Below are 23,808 nucleotides of genomic sequence, written 5' to 3' on the forward strand. Positions count from 1 at the left end.
TAAGACCATTTACTTCCTATTGACTCTTCTGGACATTACTCACCTGAACTCACTCTCTCATATTCATCTCTCCGTACAGTTATTCAGCCAAGGTTGCCCCATTGTTTTCCCCGGCCGTTCTCCAGTACTCCTTATTTCCCTGAATAAACCTGTGTTGCTCTGGTGAAATCTTGCTCTTGAGTCCATCTCTCGTTTTGGCTTTTAGCCACCATGACATCCCCGAAGGATTCTTACTTTAAAAGCAACATTTGTGAGTGTCTGGGCAGCTTCTCTTAAAGTGGCAAGACAGTGGTGAGAAAAACGTAAGCAACACAAAAAATAAAATGATCAGTGAAGGTATAACCTGGTTTATACTGATAATAATGATACTAAAATATATATAATCATGGAAACGTGTCTTCTCTGTCCCTCCAGTGTCAGGCAACACGTGCAGAACCATAAAAGAAAGAACATTAACAAAACATTAAAATTGGAGTTCAACTATTCAGCCAACTCAAAATTCTTTAAAACAACTATGAAGTGCAACACATAATATCAGAGAACATCAGGCCGAAGGACACACCGTGTGCCTTTTAAGTTGCCTCTACTTCCTCTTATCAGTGTTGTAAAACTCTTGGTGTGCAAAGTTCACCAACAGCTGCTGCTATTTTAACATCAAAAGTACAGATCCAATATTACACTTTTCTGATGTTAAATCTCTCAAATGAAATAACAAAGTTATTTCCTGCTTCCATAACCAGAGCATACAAGGTTTTGTGTTACAGTGTAATATACAATATATGTTTACACCAGTTTTTCAAATACATTTGAACATGTATTTTGATATCTGTCCACCAATGATCGTCTCAGTCTAAAACCTTTTAATTTCAACCATTATGCACAAGAAAACTGAACTGTTTACATGCTTTGAATGGAAATATTAGAACTATATAAATTGTAAGCAGCTACCTTGATTATTTTTCTTCCCAAGGACAATCTGATGTAGTTTGTGGACAATTTATGTTGCAAAGTGCAATGCAAATCCGTGATATAAGTAGGGTAATGCAGAAAAAAAAGTAAATATGCCAAGGGAAATTACGCTTTTAGCTTGTTTTTCAAAGCTTGACTAACCAGTAATGTCAAAACAAATTCTCCTCCGAGCAAAATGCTTTGGTGTCAGTGTTTTGGCATCTTAACTGTTTTGCATGTCAGTTCATGCCGAGCACAGCGATCCAGTCATTCTCAACCTGGGGGACTCCAAACTAGGAATGCAGTTCATGAATCATGCAGACCCAAGGCTCTGGCATAAAATCCCTAATTTGTTCCATTTTTCCATGGACTGAAAAAGTTGAACAGTTGATGCCAGAAGCTATTGGAAGAATGGGGAATTTTCTACCTCGTAATGATTTCAGGCACTGCCTACTTCACAGAGATTCTGTGAATAAAGGGAAGATTGGGAGCAAGGGCTGATGGAAGGGCTCGGAAAAATGAGAGTGGAAGAAACATGCAGCTTCATGTCTCAGAGATAGTGTAATTCAGTCGTGTGCGTGACCTTATTTCCTGGAAGGCATCAGGCCTATGGACACAGCGTGTGGTTATCAGTTGCCACTCCTTCCTCTTTTCAGTGTTGTGAACTCTTGGTAATAAAAGGATCACCACACCTTAGCAGCTGCTACACATTCTCTCTGTTTTAAGATCGAAAGCACCGATTGAAGATTACTTAAAACAATGATCAGAACTGACATTTAGCACAATACAGGTAAGCTTGTGGAACCAGAAATGTATTTCTACTTTGGAAAGGCATTTCGGCCGTGGTTTATGGACGCTTAAACCATGCAGAAGTTTTATGATTATGGTTTTGTACATTGTTTTCACCGGCAGTACCATCAAAGTTAAATATAAACTTAATCGTAAATGGAAGTCTGTGTGTAACTGCTCTGCAGTCAGTTTCAATTTGAAGGGCAAGTTCAGGCGAGAACTAAAGCAGAAAATGTGTTGCCAACAGGGAAAGCGACTGAGTACTAATATCTATTGACACAGCTAAACTGACATAATAGTCCCCGTAAGAACAGCTAGAGCCTATGGGGTGCCGTACCCAGATGTTAGGATATCCTCTTAAAAACATTTACTTAAATGCCTGTGAACTAATTATTGAAATAGTATTGTGAGTTATACTGAATTTTTTTCACTTTTTTTCTTAAAAAGCTGCTCTAATAACTATAATGTCTTCATTGAAGAAACTGAGGAATCATTCATAGTCCGAGATTAACAACCCAAAAAGCTACTTGTGGAAATCCAAGTACAGAAATGAGATCAGGCGTGTTGATTGTAGCGGTGCCCACTCTTTAAGGTAGGTTACTGGTTGATTACTGGCAGAGTTTGATTACTGGCAAACTTTCACATTTCTAAGAAAAAGAAAAGCTGTTGCTTTTGGTTTTTTGGGGGCTTTTATGCCTTTAATGACAGTTAAGAGAGACAGGAAGTAGGGGGCAGAGAGAGGGGTAACGACATGCAGCAAAGGGCCGTTCGATGCGGGACTCAAACCAGGGACAGCTGCAGCAAGGACTATAGCCTCTTGTATGTGGGGCACCTGCACAACCCACTACGCCACGGACCACCCCAGAAAAGCTGTTGTGAACCCTGCAGGGATCACAAAAAAACTTTCAGCAGGTAGTGGGGCGAATTTTGTAGAGATTCAAAAGCTGCAAGAGGCTTTTATTACCCATCAGAGAAAAAAAAGAAAGGAACACAGAGGGAAGGAAGGAATAATTAATGAAAAGAGAGAAATAATTTTTTTTGCAAAACTTCACTGTACTTTTGAGGAGAGTGCACCCCAACATGAAACTCAATCATGCTTTGGGGCTCCAATGCTACCTCAAGGCCTGGTTCCTTCACAGTCATTGAGAACAATGAATTTAGAATTGCACCAAAGATTTCAGGGCAGCAGTCTATGACCTGAAGCTATTTCACCTCCTGAAATGGCCGTTTAAGGTTTTAACGTAATTGTGATGCTGTGGCATGTCCTGATCAGAGGCGTTCCATCCAGACAGCCCAGAAATGCTGATTAACAGAACCCGACTTTGTTGGAGGAAACCCATAGTAATAAGTGATAAACTTTTTCTTGCAGCTGCACTTCATTACGACAGCAGCTTTATCATATTTACATCGTTTTCAGTTAACTGATAACAACCAGTGAATACATGCATTAATGTGGATAAAACAGTACAGTTCAAATGAAATATCGGTGGTATTTTCATTGAAATTTAGTAATAAAATCTTATGTCTGGTCTAAAAGTGTTTTGGTGTTTTTATTCAGTAATGATGCAGTTTTACATTTTGGCAAACTATAACTTTAAAAAGGACTGGCAATTATAAATATTAGTCAGTCACCGATAAATGATCACCAGTGGTGAATGTTAATCAGCAGTTAATGGTTTGCGGTGCAACACCTTTGTACAGAATGTAGGCAGTAAAAAACTAATTTTGTGTTCAAAAATAATTTAAAGATGTCACCCAAAGGACAAACAACTTGACTTATAACCCCATAACTATTTAAAATACCATCAGTGAATGATGAATTGACAATTAACACATCCACTGATTACATTTTATAAATCTATTATATCAATAAAATCTGTAATAAATCTATTATGAATATTCAAACGTCACATCTCTCTGAAACAACAACATCTCCTGAGAAGAAATTGCCCTTTATTGCGCCGTCAAGGGGAGGGGATGCAAGGGTGGCAAGTGAGGCGAGAGCCACAGCTAAACAGATTACACGCAGCTGCAGAAACATCTCCTGTGCAAAGTCCCGTGCCGAGATCCCTGCTGTTTCTCATTTTTCACAGATCGAAGACATTTGCTGTGAAAGCCGTATTCCCCACCATACAGTCATCATGAAGGAGCCCACAACAGGTGAGCTTTCCGCAGGACATCACTGGTATGTGTATGTAGCAGAGGGTCTCCCTTCTCCTCAGACAAGCTCTAATTTTACTTTCACTTTCACTTTGCAAATTAAATTCTCCCAGACACCCTCTGTGAACACTGTAAATGTCTGTATCTGTGGTACGTGATTTTCCCCCATTTTATTTTTATTCTGTTTGGTGAAAACACTGTCCATCTGGGTGATATTAATCACCAGCAGTGGCAATATGTGAGTCTGTGTGCTGACGCCTAGCAGTAACAATCACAAAGGTGGTTTGGTGTGCTGTGGCTTGTGCTTATTTGAATAAAATGATGGAAACAGCCTGTTGAATGCCAAATCTATTATTTAATATTGCATTGGAAGAGCAGTCATTTGTCAAGTGTTCTTGGGTAAGACACTGAACCCTACATTGCCTCAAAATGGCTGATCTGTGTGTGAATATGTGTGATAATGACAAAGCACCACGTAGCCTGTATAGAACAAGAAGTGCTGTATGACTGTGTGTGTGAATGGGTGAATGTGTCTAAGTGGTTAAATGGACTAGAATAGTGCTATATAAAATACAGTCAATTTACCATTTAAATGATGATTGTGTTGGTTGATCCAAGTGTTACACTTCACTGCTGTTCAATTCGTACCACTTCTGAGCTATTTTAGGTACGTAAATCTATGTACTATCATCCTGAGAGATGCAAGCGCCATTTGGGAATCAAACCCACAAGTGACAAATACTCCGAAAAACTAAATCTACCATACAGTGCTATTACTGAACCATAACCACCCAACCCTACACAGGACAACCTCCATGCTTTAAGGCTGGTGTCAAGCGGGGCAGCCTTCATGCATACATTCCTCCTATACAGGAAAAAAATCGAAAGGATAATTATATTGTTCCATATGAGCTTTTGACAAAATGATTTGGTTGATAGTGTGTTCGAAAATTATTGGTTTAACTCTGCAGTCACTTAAGTAGCTGTGATTTCTTAATGCTCTGAGGTTTCTCTGAACAGCCTGGCTTATGCTTCTTAGAGTCCTCTATCTAACCTCAGCCCAGCATGACATCAGTTCCATCGAAAACATTATAAAACTCTGCAAGATTTGTTTTGAGGCCGTAGCCATTTGCTCCAAAATTTGCCCTTTTGGGAGGTTATAATGTCGGGAAGGTTTTGACATGTAATGATGCACAGAACTCAAGTACGGAGTGTCTGCAGAACATAAATAAATCATGTTTATGCACCATCAGGATTCTTATTTTTGTAAAAGCATTATTTGAGAACATACAGTACTGTGCAGATGTTTTGATCCACCCCTCATTGTAATTTTGTAAAGTGGTCTTGTGAAATAATTCCCCAGGCTTTCTGAAGGTCCTTGGCTGCTTTTTTCCACTCATTTTCAGTCCAGTCCTTGTGCTTGACTATTCTGATTTTTGTTTGTTTGTCTTGTTTTGTTTTTTTGGTTGTTTATTAAGCTAATTAAAGCAGCTATAACAACCTATTAATCACACGAGCATATAAAAGACACCTAACTCAAAAGATGAACCAGTGTTGTGTCAACACACAACAGGCAGCTTAGCAGTGAACCAATTTTAAATGATCTTTGAAATATCTTTGGGTAATTTACTGAAAGCATGTCATAAAGACATCTTTGAAAAATGGCAAAGATAACACACGTTTAACAGGCAGGAAATAGTATTTTTTTCACCAACAAGGTGGTTGTCAAGAAGTCATTTTTAAGGAGGGAAAACAGGGTGAAAAGTCTCAGGCATGCCAAATGATACAAGAAATGGACTGAAAATCACAGGAAAAAGGTCTTATGGATTAATGAATTAATGAATCCTCCCCTCCTCAACATTATTGAAGCAGTGTGGGATCATTTTCCCAGTGAACATAACAAAAGGCTGCCAACATCCAAAGAAGAGCTTTTGACTGTCAAGAAGCCTGGAGAACTATTCCTGAAGACTACTTTATTTTTTTTTATTTTTTTCAACAAATTGCAGCACATATTTGCCATGTTCCTAATATATGAAGACATCAGGGGTACTTGAAGGCTTTTCCACAGTACTATGACCTATGCTTTGGTAATATATATGCACTGTCATTCAGTTCAGTGCAGCATCATACACAATAAAAAACTAGTTCCCTTTAATCTAAACTGCTGTCTGTAATAACAGTAAAAAAAAAAAGATCCAGTTCTTTCCATGTGTAGAACATTCTGTCCCTTACTGTAGCAGCTTACTGTATCTCAAATAATCCTTCAACGCAAGGTCTTTGAATTAAAGCACAGTGGCTAAATACATGTGGATGTAAAATGGAAATACAGAAGGATTTTACCATGTTGTATTTTTTTGTAAATCTGCTTTCAGATGACATCTATGCATACGCCCTGTCCAAGACCCTGACGAAGGTTTCATCACCTGCCACTGTGGGGCTGTACTCTTTGTGTCAGGATCGAATAAACATGATCCTCAAACAGATGGAAGGTATAAACCATAAACCTCATGCATGCTCACAGGGTTTATGGCACTGTTGCTTCATCGACAGTGTTAGCTCTGAACGTAATTGTGTTGAAGTATGATCTGCGGGATGCAAACTGTTCCAGTTCACGTGCGACACGATATTACAGCACATAAAGTTACAGCATATGGGGTCTGAAAATAGCCGAGCACATTCCTGGTTTGTGAATCAAGTGAACACCACCTCAGAACTGGTACAGGCTTTAATGACTTCTTCACAAGTGACTGACTCAAAGTGGAGATTGGTGTTTCTGTTTTGCAGGCCTCTCGGGGATTCAGACAATAATCTTCCTAAGCGGAGTACAGAGAAAAAAGAAAGATTAATTTATCCCAGTTAGAGACGTGCACTCATCACACTCTTCATACACTTCTCTCAAGACATTTCTTTCACATAGGAAGTAAATAATAGTCATTACAAGTGGTTGAGTTTAAAGGCAACCCTTTCGATCACTACATGTTCAAACAGTTCTCTCAGTATGGATTATGACAGAGTAAATATAAGCATAATATAATATATTATGGCCATATCTGCAAACCTTATGTCTGCAACCCTCAGAGAAATGTTTAAAAATGAGTGAAAGACAGCAGGAAAACAGCAAATCACATTCGACAAATGAATTCATCTTGCACCTAAAATATGTGACAACTGGAACCTGAAGATATAAGTCTGCTTATCAACGAGTGACACTGGGCAGACAGAATGGAGCGGGTGCAGGTGTAGCGAAGGGCTCCCATAGAAAAGACAAGTTATTTTGTGTTACCCTGAAGGTCCTGCAGTGAATGGCTGATTTCTCTTCTCTTTTTTTAACCTTGGCAGATATACTGCACATGTTGGACCAGGCTTGATAATAAAAATCCACAGAATAATGGGGCTCCAAGATGTTGCAAGACAGATGATAAACAGTGTTATTCATGAACTCTACATTCATTATTTGTAATCTTGTCTTTCCTCGTGACAATGAATTTTGGCAGAGGGGCCAGACTGATTGTTTTCTCTGGTGCAGGTTTCGGATTTAGTGCCATGCTGTTGGGCATTTTATCTATTACCGGGAGCCCAATGAGCAAAATTCACCAACTTCTATTTATCTTTAACGGTTTTGCATCCAAGCCAAACTCCCATTTGTTTCACAAGTCGAGATATCACTCTGCTTTCATTTCATACAATCCATGCATGCACCTCAACCACCTACATGATCCTCAGTGTAATTATTCTAATTCTTTTTGTTTTCTTAGAGTACATGGACCAGGAGGCTTCAAAAATTGAGCAGGAATATGATGAAAGACCAAAGCCCCGAACGGCTAAGCCTTCGTTTTTTGGCTTTCTGGCCCTTATTGGCCGGATGCTCTTCGACAGACCTGTCTGGACAGAGAAGAACCAGCGTCACTGTAACGTTAGATTCATTTATGTGCATTTTAGTGCTTGGCATTTTGCAGGCAGTGACCTGCTGTGGGCAGGCATAGTCATTCGACTGATTCAGGCCATGCAGATGAGCTTCGGAAAATTCCAACTTGCGCTCTATAATGTGGCTCAACATAATGAAGAGGATGAAATCAAGAAGAAGGTTTGTAAAGCTTTTCAATTTTCTTTTATGAAAGGTGACCAATGCTTTTTTGGGGGGGTGGCCTTTTGGTCAGTATGTGGTTTCACTTTGTCGTGCAAGTAAAAACGGTTTGCTATGTTACCAAGACTACTCTAAAGGGAGGTTTTCTCTCCAGCAGAAGACACTGCTCCTGACTGGCAATTCATTCCTTACTTCCACTATTCTACTATTTCACTCATAACGTTTAAATGACGGGAATTTTTTTTTATTATTGTTCAATTCAATTCAGTTTCATTTATATAGTGCCAAATCAAAACAAATGTCATCTTTAGGGAATTCAAAGATACAGTCCAATACTGTTAGTCAGACCAAAAACAGCCTTGAAAATGCACATATACATGTCAGTCAACTGAGGGCTTACAAAATCTAATCTCTATAAAATGGACCAACAGACCTAGATAATGCTGTTTGGAATTGAATCTTTCCCACATGTAAATGCTAAACTAGGCTCAAAGTAGTAAGATATAAGTGTAACACAGCCAAATTCTCAACAAAGTTGCTCTCAGTACTCATTTTTCTATTTTCTTTGTCAGACGTCTAGACGTGATTTGAAAATTAGCCCATTAAGACTACGTGTCAACTCAAGGTTGCTTAAAGCATTTGTAGACTTTTACTCAGCTGTAATAAAATCCTAGCTATGTAACTGCAAATGACTTAACATTGGTGCCGTAAATTCAGCTATACCTACATGTACAATGATCTCCACATATAGACACGCACTTGTACAGTCCACAGCATCAGGCATACTTAGGTTAATGATTCTGTTCCACGAACATACAATGGTCCACTTAAAAAGCCAAGTTGGACTTTGACTGTAGTTCGACTCAACTTTAGTGTCTGTGGAACACAACAGCACGTTTGAGCAGTGGCTGGTTGGACGCGCCTCACAAAGAGAACAAGCAGCTGCACTACACCATTTCTCATCAATCACCTGACTTGGTTTCTCCTTCAATTTGTCACCTGTCTGCTTTCAACAGAAAGAAAATCAATTTTGACTTAGGAATCGCACCAAATGAGAAGACAAGATTGCAAATAGGTCCAGTAACTTTGGAGATGTTTCAGTATTCAGTTTCCGTACGTGGAATGGAATTGAGAGTTGATGATTAAGAGAAAGTAACAACATGATTAAGTTCCAACTTTATATGATGTTTTGCTGTCATTTTTTATTGAAAAGTGAAATGTCTCACTTTTAGCATTTGATATGTTTTCTGTTCTATAGTGTAAAGAAAAAAAAAGCACATTATATTTATTTTTAGTTTTTTACATAGCATCCAAACCTTTATGGAACTGGAGTTCACGACTATATGAAAAAAAAACATATGATCACCACTGCGGCATGGATCCATATTGTGAATACAGTGAATGTCCTTAGATATCTATGTAGTGACTGTTTATTTCATTTTGGACTGTTTCGTGTCTAACCTGCTTCTTGTTGGATCTGTTCTTTTTAAAAATTCAGGTTGTGAAAGACGGTCCCAACGACTGGGATTCTAAGAAGATTTGCTGCTGCCCCCTGTGGTTACTCGTCCCATTCTTTCTCATGCTCCCAGTTATCATCCTGGTATTGCTGTTGGTTTATGGTTTTTCTAAAGGTGAAGCGTTACCAGGAGATGGGAAGAATGAAACAAATGGCCATGTGGATGCCTTTGAGGGCCTGTTCCTTGCTTCATTAGGAGTCCCTGCATTGAGTGCACTGAAGTTTATTTTTCAGATGGGTAAGAATCTGATATTCAGCCAGGATCTAAACATTAGGAGGACGATGGACAATGAGCGCATCAGCAGCCAACTGGGCTTCATGAATGAGGTCAGAAAGGAAATATGGTTTTTGTCACGCTTCGTCCAGTTTATGGAGGTGTTTGAGAGGAGGAGGATTCGCATAGTGCTGAAAATCACCAATCTGGACCGCTGCACCCCCAAGAAAATCACCGCAGTTCTGGAAGCCATCGATATTCTGCTTTCAGATGAGGAGGGCCCATTTATTTCCATTCTGGCGGTAAATCCAGATGTTCTTTTAGAGAAAGTGAACTTTGCAGATGGATGTTTCTGCAAAGAGGACAGGGCTTATGCACTTTTGAATCGTATAGTAACTCTGGCCTTCACTGTCCCACCACTGAGCGAAAATTTAAAGCGCAATTTATTTTACAGCCTCACAGACAAACACAGAAAAAAGAGATCGTCAGCAGACACATCTGTTCTGGAAATTGTATTGGAACCAAGCGCGTCATATCCACTGATCAATAGAAATACAGCAGCACTGGATGTAAAGGAAGAAAATTTGTTCAAGCACATCCTGGCCATCAGTGAAAGGAAGCTAAACAAGTACATGTTAGATGACGCCATCTCTATGAGGAGGGTGATCAACTCAGTTCGGGTAACTGTTATAATCATGATGGCCCTAAAAGGAAAGCTTTCGAGACCAGAGAACATTGCAGCATGGGTGGTCTTAGCTAATCAGTGGCCCTGTCGACTCAGCTGGATCATCCAGTGTGTTGAGGATGCCAAGCAGAGAGCGGCTATTGATGGGAAGAATGCACATGGTGATCACTCACAGAGCTTATGGGAGGTCTTCAATGAGTCCAGGGAGGAGCTGTATGTGATGGGAGCACAGATTGAAGACCTTCTCGAGCAGGATGGAGATCCTGAGATGTTTGAAGAATTGCTCAAGGATGACAATTTTGAATTCACCGTAAACAGCTTGGCGACATTTCAAGTGGGGATGGTGAATCTGGATCAGTCTATCAAGAGGGAGCTGGCTCTCATCAGAGGAGCGTCCAGGCTGAAAGGTTCTGGTTGGATGAGGGATCTGGCTCCTCTGCCAATCACAACTATCATCAAAATGAGCACAGCTGATGTTTGTAAAGAGGTGAGTACTTCTTTAAAGTTATAAAACTTAAGATTTCAGACTTGGTTGATTTAGCAACACCTAAAGTTTGTGTTGGTCACACAATTTGAATAAAGAGACTAACTGTAGTAAAATTAACACTTAAAATGTAACTTGCAGGGTAACAACTTCACTGACTTAATGTATATAAACATAGCAAGAACTAGAATTTTGAAATAATATGTCTGTAACATTTAGAAACAAAACACAGCTTTTCAGTTTCACAGCATGAGAAATATGGCATCAGTACAGGAATGTTGATACGGACAATGTAGATGCAAATAACACACCACAGCCTGGTGAGATAACATATAGAAACATTTTTCCCAAAACCTAGTCCTCCCTACATGTTTCTTCACTGTAAGTCACAGTGTTGTTCGTTAAGCTGCACTTTTAAACTGAGTTTTGGATGTTTTCTTTCCACTGGTCTGTTAAACCTTTCTGCTGACGATAGAAGAATTTCTTTTCAAATTTACTGCATCAGAGCATCTGGTTCATATCCTCTTTAGATTTTAACTTAACACCGAGTCAGTTTCCTACGGAAGCCAAGAGCGGCCTCGCCTGCAATTATCTCAAGATCATGAGTTGATTATTTTTTTTTTATATACTAGTAATGGGATTTTTGAGGTTGACTATTCAAGCCAATTAAAGTCTATTCGTCGTGGCGTCAACTGTTGCTTTCGCTGCAGGAGCAAACTCCGGCAGAAACAGCGCCGTAAAACATTAGTTTCATTGTTTATCTAGGCATGCATGTGTAATTCTGCGTGCTGCAGTGAGTTTAGTAAATATCTGTTCTTGACATCTTGAGTGGCGTCTGTGGGTATAGAGTTGAGCCTCGGCCAGTAGTTGCTCTTCAGGCAAATCACACTGTTTGTGCTGACAGGAAAACTACTTTTACTACGTTAATTAATAAATTAAAATAATCAATTATTTTTGCAAAAATTAGCCTTGTTATCTCGTAATAACAACACAATTAACCCGTTAGCGCTACAAAACAAGCTAGTTATAATGAGATGATGCTCTCTCTCTTGGCTTCTGCAATTTTCAGCATTAGTAACATATTCAATTTTGATTGTGGGTAAAAAACATAAAATAAAATTAAAAATTAAAAATTAAAAATTAAAAAAACAGGTCGGGGACAACTTCAGCTTGAACATGTGTTCACCTCTTTATGCTCACTCTCATAACTTTCAAAGGAACAACCATGTGAGAGTTGTCCTTCCTCTAACAGCGACATTGAACCCAGCATGTCACTCGCCCTCATCTCAAATACAAAAGCAGTGAATCATAGCTCATACATAACTTGTATGCTACGATAAGAAACAAACATGACAAACATTCATCTCATCTAGCAATGAGCAGTGTAAATAAAACCAGATCTTATCTAAAGGAGCCGACCGATTTGGTCGTGGGTCGAAACAATTAGTAGAATTTCTAAAAAGGCTATTTTGTTTCCATTTGACACTTTTTTGACCATGTGATCTGCCCATGATCCTCACAAAAGTTTGTTATAAAGTAATATGGTGAACATGAACTGAAGCACATGTCTAAATTTAGTTAATAGAAAAGTACTTCACCTGCAGTTTTTGAAGATTTCTCTTTTTTTTTCCCCATTAGTGCCTTTAATTGACCCCAAAGAAAGTCCATGTCTGCACCCCATGAATAAACTGTTATTGATAAAAAACATTTCCAAGTAGCATTTTCAACTCAGAAATCTGTCTCACCTTCCTTAAAAGCGGTTGTATTTTGATAAGAAAAAAAATCCTAAAATAATTAAGATTTCTCCATCTCACAGATTCCTCTTGAATCAAAAGAGGTTAAAAATGAAAGAGGAGTTCTAAACATTTATTTGACTTAGAAAAGCTCATTTACGTTACTATTTAAAGAGGTAGGGGCGTTTTGCTGAAAACGCCGTTGTCAATTTTCACTAAGATCTTTGTCACAAAGCTGTATTTGTTACACACAAGATTAATTCAGATCAGATCAGATCAACAAGAAATTATTCGTATTACTCCACCATGTTTCCAATCTTGTATTTTCTGTTTTTCTTAGATGGAGAGGATGGAATATGACAGTAAGTACACTGATATTGTGAAAGCCAATAAGCTGAATGGCTCTGCACTGGTTTTTGGTGACACAGACGACCTTAAAGCCCTGCTGGGTATGAGCTTTGGTGAGTGGGCAAACTTCAGACTTCACTTTTTGAGTTTGTCCTCACATCGACGATCACATTACAAGAACAAGCTGCCATCACCTGTTCATTCTGAGGACCACCTGTTAAAACTCCAACATGCTCCCCACCATTACTCATCTAATCTCAATCTGCTTCACAGCTGCACATAGAAATCCAAATCATCCCAATTAACCGGCTTTTACCATGACAGAAACAGCATGTTGTCAAATCCATTACAGATGGATTAAATCAAAAGATATCAACGTTACTCAAAAAAAAAAAAAAAAAGTGAAAACCATAGTCACTTTCATGTGTGCGTGCTGCATGGGGCTAACTAATAAGTGTAAGACAGAGGATTTAACTAGCAAACCATAGCATGATAAATAAAGGTTGAGGTGTAATGTCTTTCAACAAGGCTTTTTGCCTCCCCCTCCAGCATGACCTATGGGACGACCTTTGGGCTTGGGAGTTGTGGCTTTCATTTACTGTGCCGCTAACTTTTATCCCGTCTCGCTCGTTACCTGCAGCTTAAAAAGTCGTCATTGTCTTCCAATTTGATCCCTCATTCATTTGACCTGTTCGGCCTATCCTCTACAGATCCCTTTAGGGTGTTTCAACTCTTCACTCCAGACGTTCTCACCCGTGGTTCAGTGTGCCACACAGAGCATCCCCGAGCCTCTGCAGGTTTTACATTAAGCTCTGATACACAAATAATTTAGTTATATTGGTCTGGTTTATGACACTGAATCCAAATGCTTGATTTTTTTTTTTTTCTTACTTGAAGGTCTGGTTTAATCCTCTATAATTGTGAATGCATAAAATTTTTTTAAAAAAAAACATTGCTTTCGAGCAAGAAATTAAGTGCGTGTTAAATGACACAACACAAAAATGATATTTACTTGAGCTGTGATGTGCCGGCACTGCTGCGGTATTATCTGAGTGTTCAGTCATGTTTCTTAAACACATTTCTCAGCAAGTATTTTGAGATGTAACAGTATGAGAAGTACAAGTGACAACAAAGCTAATGATGCTAAAATCCCATTTAGGAGTGTCAGGCAACCTTTAGAAAAGCATCATATAAGAAAATAGAAAAAAGCTGTGAAACGCGTGAAGGGAAGAAACACATCAGCTGCTGCCCGACAGTGTTAAAAAATTATTTGGAGTATAACTTACCTTTTTTTTGTCAGCCGATGGTCTTTTTCTGTAATTATTTTGTATGTGACTCCACTTTAACTGTGTCTACTCTGAAACCTGTGAATGCTGACAGCTGGTCATACTGGTATGCTTCTAAAAACTTAACTCAGTTAACATCAGCGTTAACTAGATGGTTTCATGAGGAAATCCTTTTCTAGAGATTGAACTGGCATTATTACTTAGTTATTACATATGAATCAAACTCAGAGATTTTCACTTTATTGATCATTCATCAGGAAGCACAACACTGTATGTGAAGTACAGTAAGCGAATTCTGCATTTCATGCTATTCAATTAAATGCAAACTGGAAAATGAAATGTAAATTGCTTCATAATAAAAATGCTCACCCAAGCAAATCTGTTTGGTTTTTTTGTTGCGCGGCCCTTCTGATTATTTCAAAATACATTTCAAGCTTACAAACAGCCCGAGCAACGTGCTGACTCATTAGCGACATTTTCACATCAAAGCATTCTCATGTTAAATAACCGGCTGGAAATTCATTCCATCTGGATCCCTTTGAACTTTTCACAAAGTTGCAAATGTTAATTTAGCTAAAAATATCAAACACCCCCGGGGCATTTACACAACACAGCATAGCATTACATTATCGTACACCCAGAAGTGACTTTTTTTTCTCTACGTTAATGGGTTATTTCAAAAGGTGAGACAAGGATTTTGAGGTCTTTTGAAGACAGCTGCACCTCTGCCTTAAATTCTCCCAAAGTGGATGTTCACCTGTAGCCATGCAGTAATGCTTTGAGTGAGTTATCTTTAAATACTTTCCCTCCTGCTGCCGTACTCGTCGACATTAAGGCATTGTGAATCGAGTATTTAACATCACAGACTTTTGACATACATTTATCACAGTTTGACACAAATCACGATCACATAATATGCCAAAGATGAAACTTGTTCACAGTAAAAATTAATTCACAATTGTTCAAGATTGCAAAGAGGCACCGTTGCAATGTCCCAAAGAAAACAGTGGTTATTTTTTTTACTCACACTAAAGTACAAAAGATCATAACGAAGAGTCCATTTCATTTCTGCTTTCAGTAGACACCGTCAGAAATAGAAGGCATAACTACACTAAATGTACAGGCAAGTTGGATTTAAACTTTTACTGGCATTTAAATAAACTGCGCTCAAAATCAAGGCACAGGAGTAATTAAGCTGAAGAATCTTTTTCAATTGAAGTTTTACACACAACCGCAAACAAATTACACTCAGAGGCTTCATGAAGTGAAACATTGCAAGTATCTCAACGGAGAAAACAACAAATACACGACTGAGGAATGTATTTTAAAAAAAAACAAAAAAACCTGCATATTAAAAGGGGAAGAAAATCTGCAGTTTGTTATGTAAAAGATCACAGTGGTAAACGTGTATTTTTCAAGGTATCCCAGATTTCTATTGTTTTCATACTGGGCCGTTCTGTTTGTTCATTAGCAGGATTACTCTAAAAGTTATGGTTGGATTTGCACTCTTTTTCCCCTGGAAGAGAGGAAGACCCCAGCCTATAAGTGATTACTTTTTTTTTATGTTGATCTGCATTAGAGAACCATTGTTCTCTTAATGAGCTTCTGCGGACTACTTTTACGATTCACCGCAGCCGTTCCTCTGGATATTTCACCACCAAAAGACACAGCAGGAGCACTTCCGGGTTCTTTATCCTGACGGCTCATTTTCGTCCCAATGACTCTGCCAACTTCTTGAGCCTTTTCTTCAGCTCAAGAGGAAACTTCTCATAACACTTTTTACAAACAGGCTTCATGTCAAACTCTACAAACTTGTTCCTGCAAAGATGAAAAAAAGAACAAAACAAAAGGATAAACAACAACGAAAACAAAAGACTGATCTATTCATTCAGAACATAATAGCTTAAAACTGATTCTTTACTGCAGTCCAACAGAGCCGTGCTCATATTTAATACATTCAGAGGCTTCCCAGACACCAACACGGCCTTCACTTTAGAACACAAGTGAGAAAAAAGGACTTGCTGCAAAGCGGGAAGCAAGGAACCCCAGAGAAGGAGAAAGGAAACAGAAACAACCAACGGACGAAGTGGTGAGTTGTTCAGAATAATAACTACAGGCAGACGGCAGCTTTTTTCTTGCGGTCTTTGGCATCACGCTCACGTCGGGCGAGGCGGCGTTTCAGCTCCTCGGGCATGCGTTCATAGCAGTGCTTGCACACTGGCCTCAGGTCTATTTCAACAAACTTATCTCTGGGTTACCGTAGATGCAGCAAGCGAAGCATGTAAAAGGAAATATTAGAGGAAAAGAGGGAAAAGGAAAATAGGAAAGTAGTGTAGGAGGAGAGTGAACACACACACACACACACACACACACAGAGAGAAGCATTAATACTGGCAGTGTTAGAGAAAAATGAGAGAGCAATAACTATAAAGTACTCGAAACGCTCAGGTTCTGATTTTCAAGTTGGTTTGTTAATGCAATGAGTGCACGGTATCACTTACTTGAGAGTGAGTTTGGTGTTGCAGGTGGAGCACGAGAAGCAACTGACACACCAGGCTTTGTTGAGAGCAGACACAACTGTAGGTCATACAAAGACAAAGAAGGCATTATGATCACTCGGCTGCTGTATCTTAAAGCAACACTTTGTAAATTACTGAACCATTCACCATACTAATTTAGCGCTTTATCACACTGATACTCACCATCGCCCTCAATCACACGGTTGCAGAGATAGCACACGTCACCGAAGAGCTTGACGGCAGAAACAAGGAGATTAAGTGTTTATCTAGAAAACACCGATTCTTTTTTTTTTTTTTTTTTGGAACTTTACCAATATAGCAACAACTGTGCCAAAATGTTACTTCTCACCTGGTTATAATGAGTCTCGCAGTAGGCCAAACCCTTTCTTTCATAATGGCGATGACCGAGGAATGGCTTCTCACACTTGGCACAAACAAAATGCTGTAAACAAAAACACAGGCTGCTGAGGGGAAGGGGCACCTCGAACAAAGACTTGTGGAACTGGCAAAAGCGGTCGGTGCCAACACAGATGGAGTGGGTGCTGACTTTTTGTGCAGTGCTTTAAATATAAAAAGCTTTCCACAAGTATACGGAACAGCCTGCCAGGGGGTGCAAATGCTTACCTGCCTGCAGGTCAGCTTCTGGATTCATTTAGCAGAAAATAAAAACATCTACCATGGGCCACACTAACATCACCACAAACACCAACGACAGCTGCCTGCTCTCTACATGGAAGGACACGACCTTCAAACTTAAGTATACAATACAAAGACTGATACATACAGGTAGGAACATCATTTTTAGAAACAAAGGCCTGTGGTCGTCAAATGTACGAAGCATATAATAAGAGTAACTGGCTGACAGCCAGGTCTCCTTTCTAAAGCCTGTCAGATGTATCCCTAAAGTGGTTAGATGCTAAATGTATCTAGCCAATTACCATCTTTAGCATTAAATTGCTTGCTACACATGGTTTATAGCCTTGAGCTTTTTGAAAACTATGAAACTCAGCAGGGTGCAGTCAAAACAACATCATTTGATCGTCTACATTCTGTTTCAAAAGAAGTAATTCTTTCACAAGTGGTCGAAAACTGCACTGCTGATAATATGTACAGTAAGGAGGTGTTGTCTGCGACAATTGTCCACCATTATTATAATGATACTCCTTCTAAAGTAAGTTTTTAACAAAGAAAGTTGTGCCATTTAAGCAAGCGATCCTATCATGAGTCTTTGTGTTTAATGACATCTTTGCTATTTGGACAAAACTGGCAAATGGACATATGTTGTCCACATCAGTTACACTAAATCTTCTTTTTCTATCTGATAACAAAAGAAAAAAAGTGAAGTATCTGTGCTTACTTTTTTCTTTCAAAATCGTTCCATAATCATCATAAACACATCATAAACACAGTGTACGTGGTTTGCGTTTCTTCAAATAAATCCCTGACACGAAGCAACCTCCTTCGGTCATATAGGCCTTGCAACAATTCAAAGCTTAGTTTGAAAGTGTAGGAATGCGACACTGTATGAGGTGTATGATGAATTATCTCCGTGCTTGATCACAAACCTCCACGTGCCACTGCTTGCCCATGGCATTGACCACACGTCCTTCGATAGGCCTCCTGCAGGCACCACAGATCGGCACACCCATCTTGTCGTGGCAAGGCAAACAGTAGAGTTCTCCCTTCAGTTCTCTGGCATCTGCCGTCAACTCCTTACTAGGGTGACAGAAACATTTGAGCAGATGAAATGGTGAGGAGGTCTTCAAAATACCAGAGGAAGGTCATTTAGCAGGTGATTTTCTGTACTAATAGTGTTGTGGGACTGACCCACAGTTGTTGCAGTTGAAGTGGTCTGGATGATATGGGTCATTCTTAAAGATCAGCGGCTGCTCCTCAATAATCGCGTGGCACTTCTGGCAGATGTACTTGCCCAGGCCGCGAGCTTTTTCGCGGTTGTGGCACGGGCGACACAGATGCCTGAGGAGAAAAAATAAATAAATGATTAGAGCTGTCAAGAAAGCTTGGATAGTCTCAAATAATGTTCTGATGCAATTCATCATAGCTGCGAAATAATTCCATTATTTATCAAAATGCAAAGCGAGTAAGCAGCTTGGTGAGTGTGACCACCTGTTCTACAGGCTGTCGTGCTATTTTATTAAGACTTCAATAAGACTGAATGCTTACCTGCCAGCATTTTTGACAAATCCCACATCTGCAAGCACAGCCTGGCAAATGTCGCAGCAGAAGCAGTCAGGGTGCCAGCTATTGTTCATGGCCTTAATAACACGACCTATGATGAACTCCCCTGGGAGAAAGAAACCATGAGGGAGAGATCAGCCCGAGTTGAGTTTGACTTCGACATTCAGCGGGGCTAAGTGCACTCTATCAACACGTTTCATTGTTCGATTGTAAGACAGCATTCTGCATTACTTTCTTTCTATGATCACAACACAAGACCAAATTCAACCGCACTTCACTTTGTGCGCTAAAGGGCATGTTGGGGAACATAGACCAAAACCTAAGGGGGAAGGTCTAAATTACAACTAGAACATTTCCATGATATGATAAAGTTTGGGAACTGATGATATAGCCTGAGCACAGTTGAGACAAAAAAAACCTGAGTCTTTTTGTTTTTTTTACAGCGCCACCTGCTAACCACACAACGCACGTGTCTTGTGATCAGAGCAACACCGATTTCCCTGAAATCTGGGCCATTTTTCTGGGATGTCAAAAATCTGTCTGCAACATGCGAAATATGACACAGAATCTTGTCATGTGAACCAGGCTTCAGAGAGTAAAGTTCTCATCAACTCAAGGTTTAAGTTCAAAACTCCGACACTGACATGTCAGGACGTCAGTCCACTCAACGCTAGTCTTTTTACAAAACAAGTTATTCCTAAATAAGAATACGAGAGACGAGTTAAACGCAGCAGGGATCATCTTTCTGTATGTTGTGAGCACAGAAAAATTAAACAACACTTACCACACTGGTGACAGCAAGGTGCAAAGAGCATCTGGAAGTCGTGTTCACAATATTTTCTTCCCTCAAACTGTAAAGAGAAACATTCAAAAATGTTTGTTCCATATTACATACCCAGACGGATTTTTTTTGTTTGTTTTAATCAAAGAGCATAGCTTATTGTTTTGCTTATATCTTAAATAAGACAGAGTGACTATTATACGGTATTGGAGTGCAATACCTCGTAGAAGAGTCCCTCGGGAAACTGCTGGAAACACTGGGCACACACAAAGCACTGCTCGTGGTACAGCTCTCCATTACTATTGACTATCTTCTCAGTTGGAGCAAAGCCACTCTTACATCGCTCACAGGCTGCATTGGCCAGGGCATTAGCAATGCTGTTGTAAGAGACAATAAAATACACTACATTATATGATACATTACTCGCCCAATCCCTTGATCCCTAAATCAATGAAAAAATAAAAATTTAAAAATCAACAAAGGCATATGTTTTATGAACTAAAGAGCAATAAGCTTGTTGAACACAAATGCACTGAGTTTAGGTTTTTCTAAGTGATTCCTTCTTATCAATTGTACATAACTCGAGAACTTAAAATAAGAACTTGTTGAATGAACATAAAAAAATAAAAACATTGAAAATTGTCCACACAGCCATACGGTTTTCTTTCAGCATTACAAAATACCGCTGTGTTAAATTAATAAGTTTGGGCTGGGTCAACATAGTCTATTATTACCTATCATCTCTTCATTAAAATGATTTACAAAGGCTTGGTCTCAATTCAATTGAGTGCGTTGAACTAATTGTAAATCAGTCTTGTCGTTTCAATTCAAGTCCGACAGAATTAACAGACAAAATACTTGTTCATGCAAGCAGGTTCAGATTTGTTCCAGTTAAAATGACGTAGAACCACCAGAATTACCGTATGCTGAAAGAAAGCCATACAGTTATGTGGAAATATGCTCAATGTTTATAACATTTATGAAAACAAGTTATTCTTTGAGGGAGGGAAGATGAATAACTGATTTAAGTCTGGGCCAATGTTTAACATTTGTCAGATTGCTCCTAAATCTGACTGCTGGACTTGTGTTAGCAGCTGTGACTCAGTGAATGGAAATAATACTTGAGCTCAAACACTGTTGCTCACTGCACAGCCATCACCTAATATGGTGAAAGAATAAAGGTGCTGAGGTGTGACTGAGACAGACTGCAGGATGGAAACATATACATGTGATTATTAATGAATACGACAAGTGACCAAATTCTCCTTCTGTTAAAAACAAGCTCCTCCGCACGTTCTGTAAGTGTTTCAGTAAAGTCAAAAGACAAATGGGACTGTGACAGTGACTTGAATGCAGAGATGCTAAAACGTCAACTCACACAAACCAACTGTGAGTTAAAAACAGTTATTATATGTTGTCTCTATTTATTTATTTATTTATTTTTTTACATCCCGTGCAGTAGTTTGTCTGAAAGCAACATTAAAACGTTATTTTTAAGGAAAACTGAAGAGTCCGTGAATGTCAATAATTCGCTTCAGGTTATTAAACTCAGTTATCTGAACGAGCCTCTAAGGAGCCGACTAATTAGCATGCTAACGGTACGATGGGGACCAAATACACTTCACGACAATGAGAATACCCTTAACCTCTAACTAATAACACATGTAGTGTATATGTTAATCTCCAGTGAAATCTCAATCAGTTTATTTCAAAGTATGCATCTATTTGAGCCAACTTTAGCCCCGCGGTTAGCCACGTTGCATAGCTAATAAGACATTAGCTTTAGCTCATTAGCTTCCGAAGTTAGCTGACCATTGATGGGTGAACGTGAGAATTTCAACGGCTTGCAACAAACTGAAAAAGCATACCTGCCCGTCATTCCTGCCACCCCGAGCATCACCTTTTAAGACAGCTTGTGGAACTCAGCTGACCACATAAAAAAACGGGACTTGTTTCTTTTGCGGAGTTACCGAAGTTTGCCTACTTGTATGAGCTGGCAGGGGTTGGTTTCCTGCCCCTGTGGGAGTGACCGTGAAAAGCTAACATCGCTAGCTTTACTACATCAGCTGCAAACTGAGCTGCTGTGCTGGGAGATCATGCCAAACACTTCTGAGATTCACATCAGACTGAATCATAGAAAGCTTGATTTCGTCCTAAAAATGTAATGAATTGGGAGGATTGATCAATAATTGCAAAATGATGTCAAAATCTATATCTTTTTGGATATATTCCTCCTCATGACATTAGGAATTAAAATTATTACTGATCATTACTACAGATTGGTCATTAAAAAGAGGAAATTTCACTCTTAAACCTCATTATACTGTTTTTACGTTTAGTAATCAATTGTTCCACCTGATGAATACTTAGAACCCTGAAGTATTGCTATATTCCTCTACTCTTGTTTGTGTTATTTTTGCAAAACAGTTTCACAAAATCTGCTTTGTCTTTGCCACGTTGGCTTCACATGGCAGGTAATACTTAATTGCTCCAGTAGAAAGCCACTAGTCATCCCTTCTTGGTTCCTGAGGTCTCTCATCTGAGAGGCTTGGTTTAACATCTGACAGCTACTTAAGTTAACAGGCATAAAAAGAACATCCAGGAGCGACTGGGTCTGTTCAGAAGAAAACACAGGGAGAGGGGAGGACTGTGTGAGGTAAATTGCTCAAAACTTTAAAAATAATATTACTCAGAGAACTTTTTCGATTCAAATGAATCAAAGGAACAAGCCTGCACACGAGGCTGTGATCTTCGGGTTCTCAGGTTGCACTGTAATAGGAGTTAGTAGTGGAAACCACAGCACGAGTTCAGGGACACTTCTGAAAACAAAACAACTGTGAGTGAACACATCTGCAAATGTAAGTTAAATCTAAAAAAGAAAATAGAAAAACTCACATTTTATGTAAAACTAACAACAACAAAAAAACAGCTACCATATTTAAGATTAATGTAAAGCGGAAAACTGACGAATGAAAATTCTACATTCCTTTTGTACATCATGGAAACTGCGTACTTCAGGCAGAATAGAAGATGGATAATCCGATGTTGCTGTCAGCATAAATTGCAAAATCCAACAGTTGTGATGATCCAGGGTACATTCGGGCTTATGGGGATGGGTAACTTACACGTCTGTGAAGGCATCATTTATGTCGAATGATAAATTCACATTTTGGAGTCACATGTGACACCACCCAGATGGGGAGATTTTCAGAGAAGGCGTTCCACATTTTACAAACACAATACCAAACCCATTAATCGCATAAACAACAGCATGGCTCCACTGTAAGAGTCTAATTACAAAACTGGCAAAAGGCCTCTCAAAACATGAAAAGGAAAATGAGCTTAAAAAAAGAAGATTGTAGGCTACTGACACCAAACAGCAGCACTGAATACACTTAACTATTCAGATGGGACTACTGGACAATTAAATGTTTTTTTGTGGCAAATACTCAAAAAGGTAGGAGGAAGAAAAAAAAACTATGCAAGAAATGGCACATTTTTAACTCCAAAAGTACTCCAAAAACTTAATTTAACATTACCAAGAAGCCATTATCCTCCAGTGCCACCAGTCAAAACTGACACCCACCTCAGGTGTCCAGAAGTGAGAAAAGTGTTAAGTGTTCAAAGACATGTCCAAGGTAAGAGAGGCAGAAACCCACCACCAACTGTGAAAGATTCACAAGTGAAAGCATCAAGATTGTGCCAAGAAATGTCCAAAGACAGATTTTTCAAAGGTTTTATGGTCAGATAAAACGAGAGTGATACTTGATGGAGCAGATGGATCACTAATGGACACAGAGCACCGCTCTGAGTCAGGCGCCAGCAGGGTGAAGGAGAGGCCCCGTATGGGCTGCTATCATTAACAATAATGAGCTGGAGCTGGCAGAAGATGGACTAAAAATCAAATCTCAACCCAGCCGACAGTTTCTGGAAGCTGTTTTCTTCCGGCAAAATGCCCAAAAACAACAAGATTCTTCTCTTTCAAATCTCAGCCGCAAGTGTTCGTGGCAAAAACTGTCAAATTCACTATTCAGCTGAGATGTTTCAACAACAGCTTTTTTT

At 39.2% G+C, this 23,808-nt stretch overlaps 2 protein-coding genes across 5 annotated transcripts; one reads left to right on the forward strand and one right to left on the reverse strand.

Moving 5' to 3' along the window:
• Nucleotides 1-1,551: 1,551 nt before the first annotated feature.
• nkpd1 (NTPase, KAP family P-loop domain containing 1) lies at nt 1,552-14,640 on the forward strand. Of its 3 annotated transcripts, XM_075447947.1 has the most exons (7): nt 1,552-1,738; nt 3,831-3,897; nt 6,270-6,386; nt 7,653-7,981; nt 9,480-10,883; nt 12,954-12,975; nt 13,672-14,640. In XM_075447947.1, exons 2-7 carry the CDS (start codon nt 3,879-3,881, stop codon nt 13,791-13,793), a joined length of 2,013 nt encoding a protein of 670 aa, XP_075304062.1. In that variant the 5' UTR covers nt 1,552-1,738; nt 3,831-3,878; the 3' UTR covers nt 13,794-14,640. The 3 variants fall into 3 exon arrangements, with proteins under 3 accessions (XP_075304062.1, XP_075303913.1, XP_075303988.1); XM_075447798.1 differs by having other exon boundaries at nt 12,954-13,758; XM_075447873.1 differs by lacking the exon at nt 1,552-1,738 and adding an exon at nt 2,162-2,329 and having other exon boundaries at nt 12,954-13,758.
• On the reverse strand, nt 14,472-21,781 carry lims1 (LIM and senescent cell antigen-like domains 1). Of its 2 annotated transcripts, none has more exons than XM_075448119.1 (10): nt 21,615-21,781; nt 19,967-20,123; nt 19,750-19,816; nt 18,951-19,071; nt 18,594-18,743; nt 18,332-18,482; nt 17,116-17,208; nt 16,950-16,998; nt 16,749-16,824; nt 14,472-16,065 (listed from the first exon to the last, which is right to left on the reverse strand). In XM_075448119.1, exons 1-10 carry the CDS (start codon nt 21,641-21,643, stop codon nt 15,951-15,953), a joined length of 1,008 nt encoding a protein of 335 aa, XP_075304234.1. In that variant the 5' UTR covers nt 21,644-21,781; the 3' UTR covers nt 14,472-15,950. The 2 variants fall into 2 exon arrangements, with proteins under 2 accessions (XP_075304234.1, XP_075304166.1); XM_075448051.1 differs by lacking the exon at nt 14,472-16,065 and adding an exon at nt 16,072-16,496.
• Nucleotides 21,782-23,808: the final 2,027 nt, after the last annotated feature.

This window comes from Odontesthes bonariensis, chromosome 1 (assembly GCF_027942865.1).
Source record: "Odontesthes bonariensis isolate fOdoBon6 chromosome 1, fOdoBon6.hap1, whole genome shotgun sequence".
Taxonomy (NCBI): Eukaryota; Metazoa; Chordata; class Actinopteri; order Atheriniformes; family Atherinopsidae; genus Odontesthes; species Odontesthes bonariensis.

Excerpts from the sequence above, each read along its gene's own strand:
- nkpd1 (XM_075447798.1), top strand. Across the intron at positions 6,387-7,652 it reads GATCCTCAAACAGATGGAAG|AGTACATGGACCAGGAGGCT; the intron begins GTATAAACCATA and ends TTGTTTTCTTAG. Across the intron at positions 7,982-9,479 it reads AGGATGAAATCAAGAAGAAG|GTTGTGAAAGACGGTCCCAA; the intron begins GTTTGTAAAGCT and ends TTAAAAATTCAG.
- lims1 (XM_075448051.1), bottom strand. The coding sequence starts at position 21,643 with ATGCTCGGGGTGGCAGGAATGACGGGCAG. Across the intron at positions 18,483-18,593 it reads TTCAACTGCAACAACTGTGG|TAAGGAGTTGACGGCAGATG; the intron begins GTCAGTCCCACA and ends CTGTCACCCTAG. Across the intron at positions 16,999-17,115 it reads GCGAGACTCATTATAACCAG|CTCTTCGGTGACGTGTGCTA; the intron begins GTGAGAAGTAAC and ends TCTGCCGTCAAG.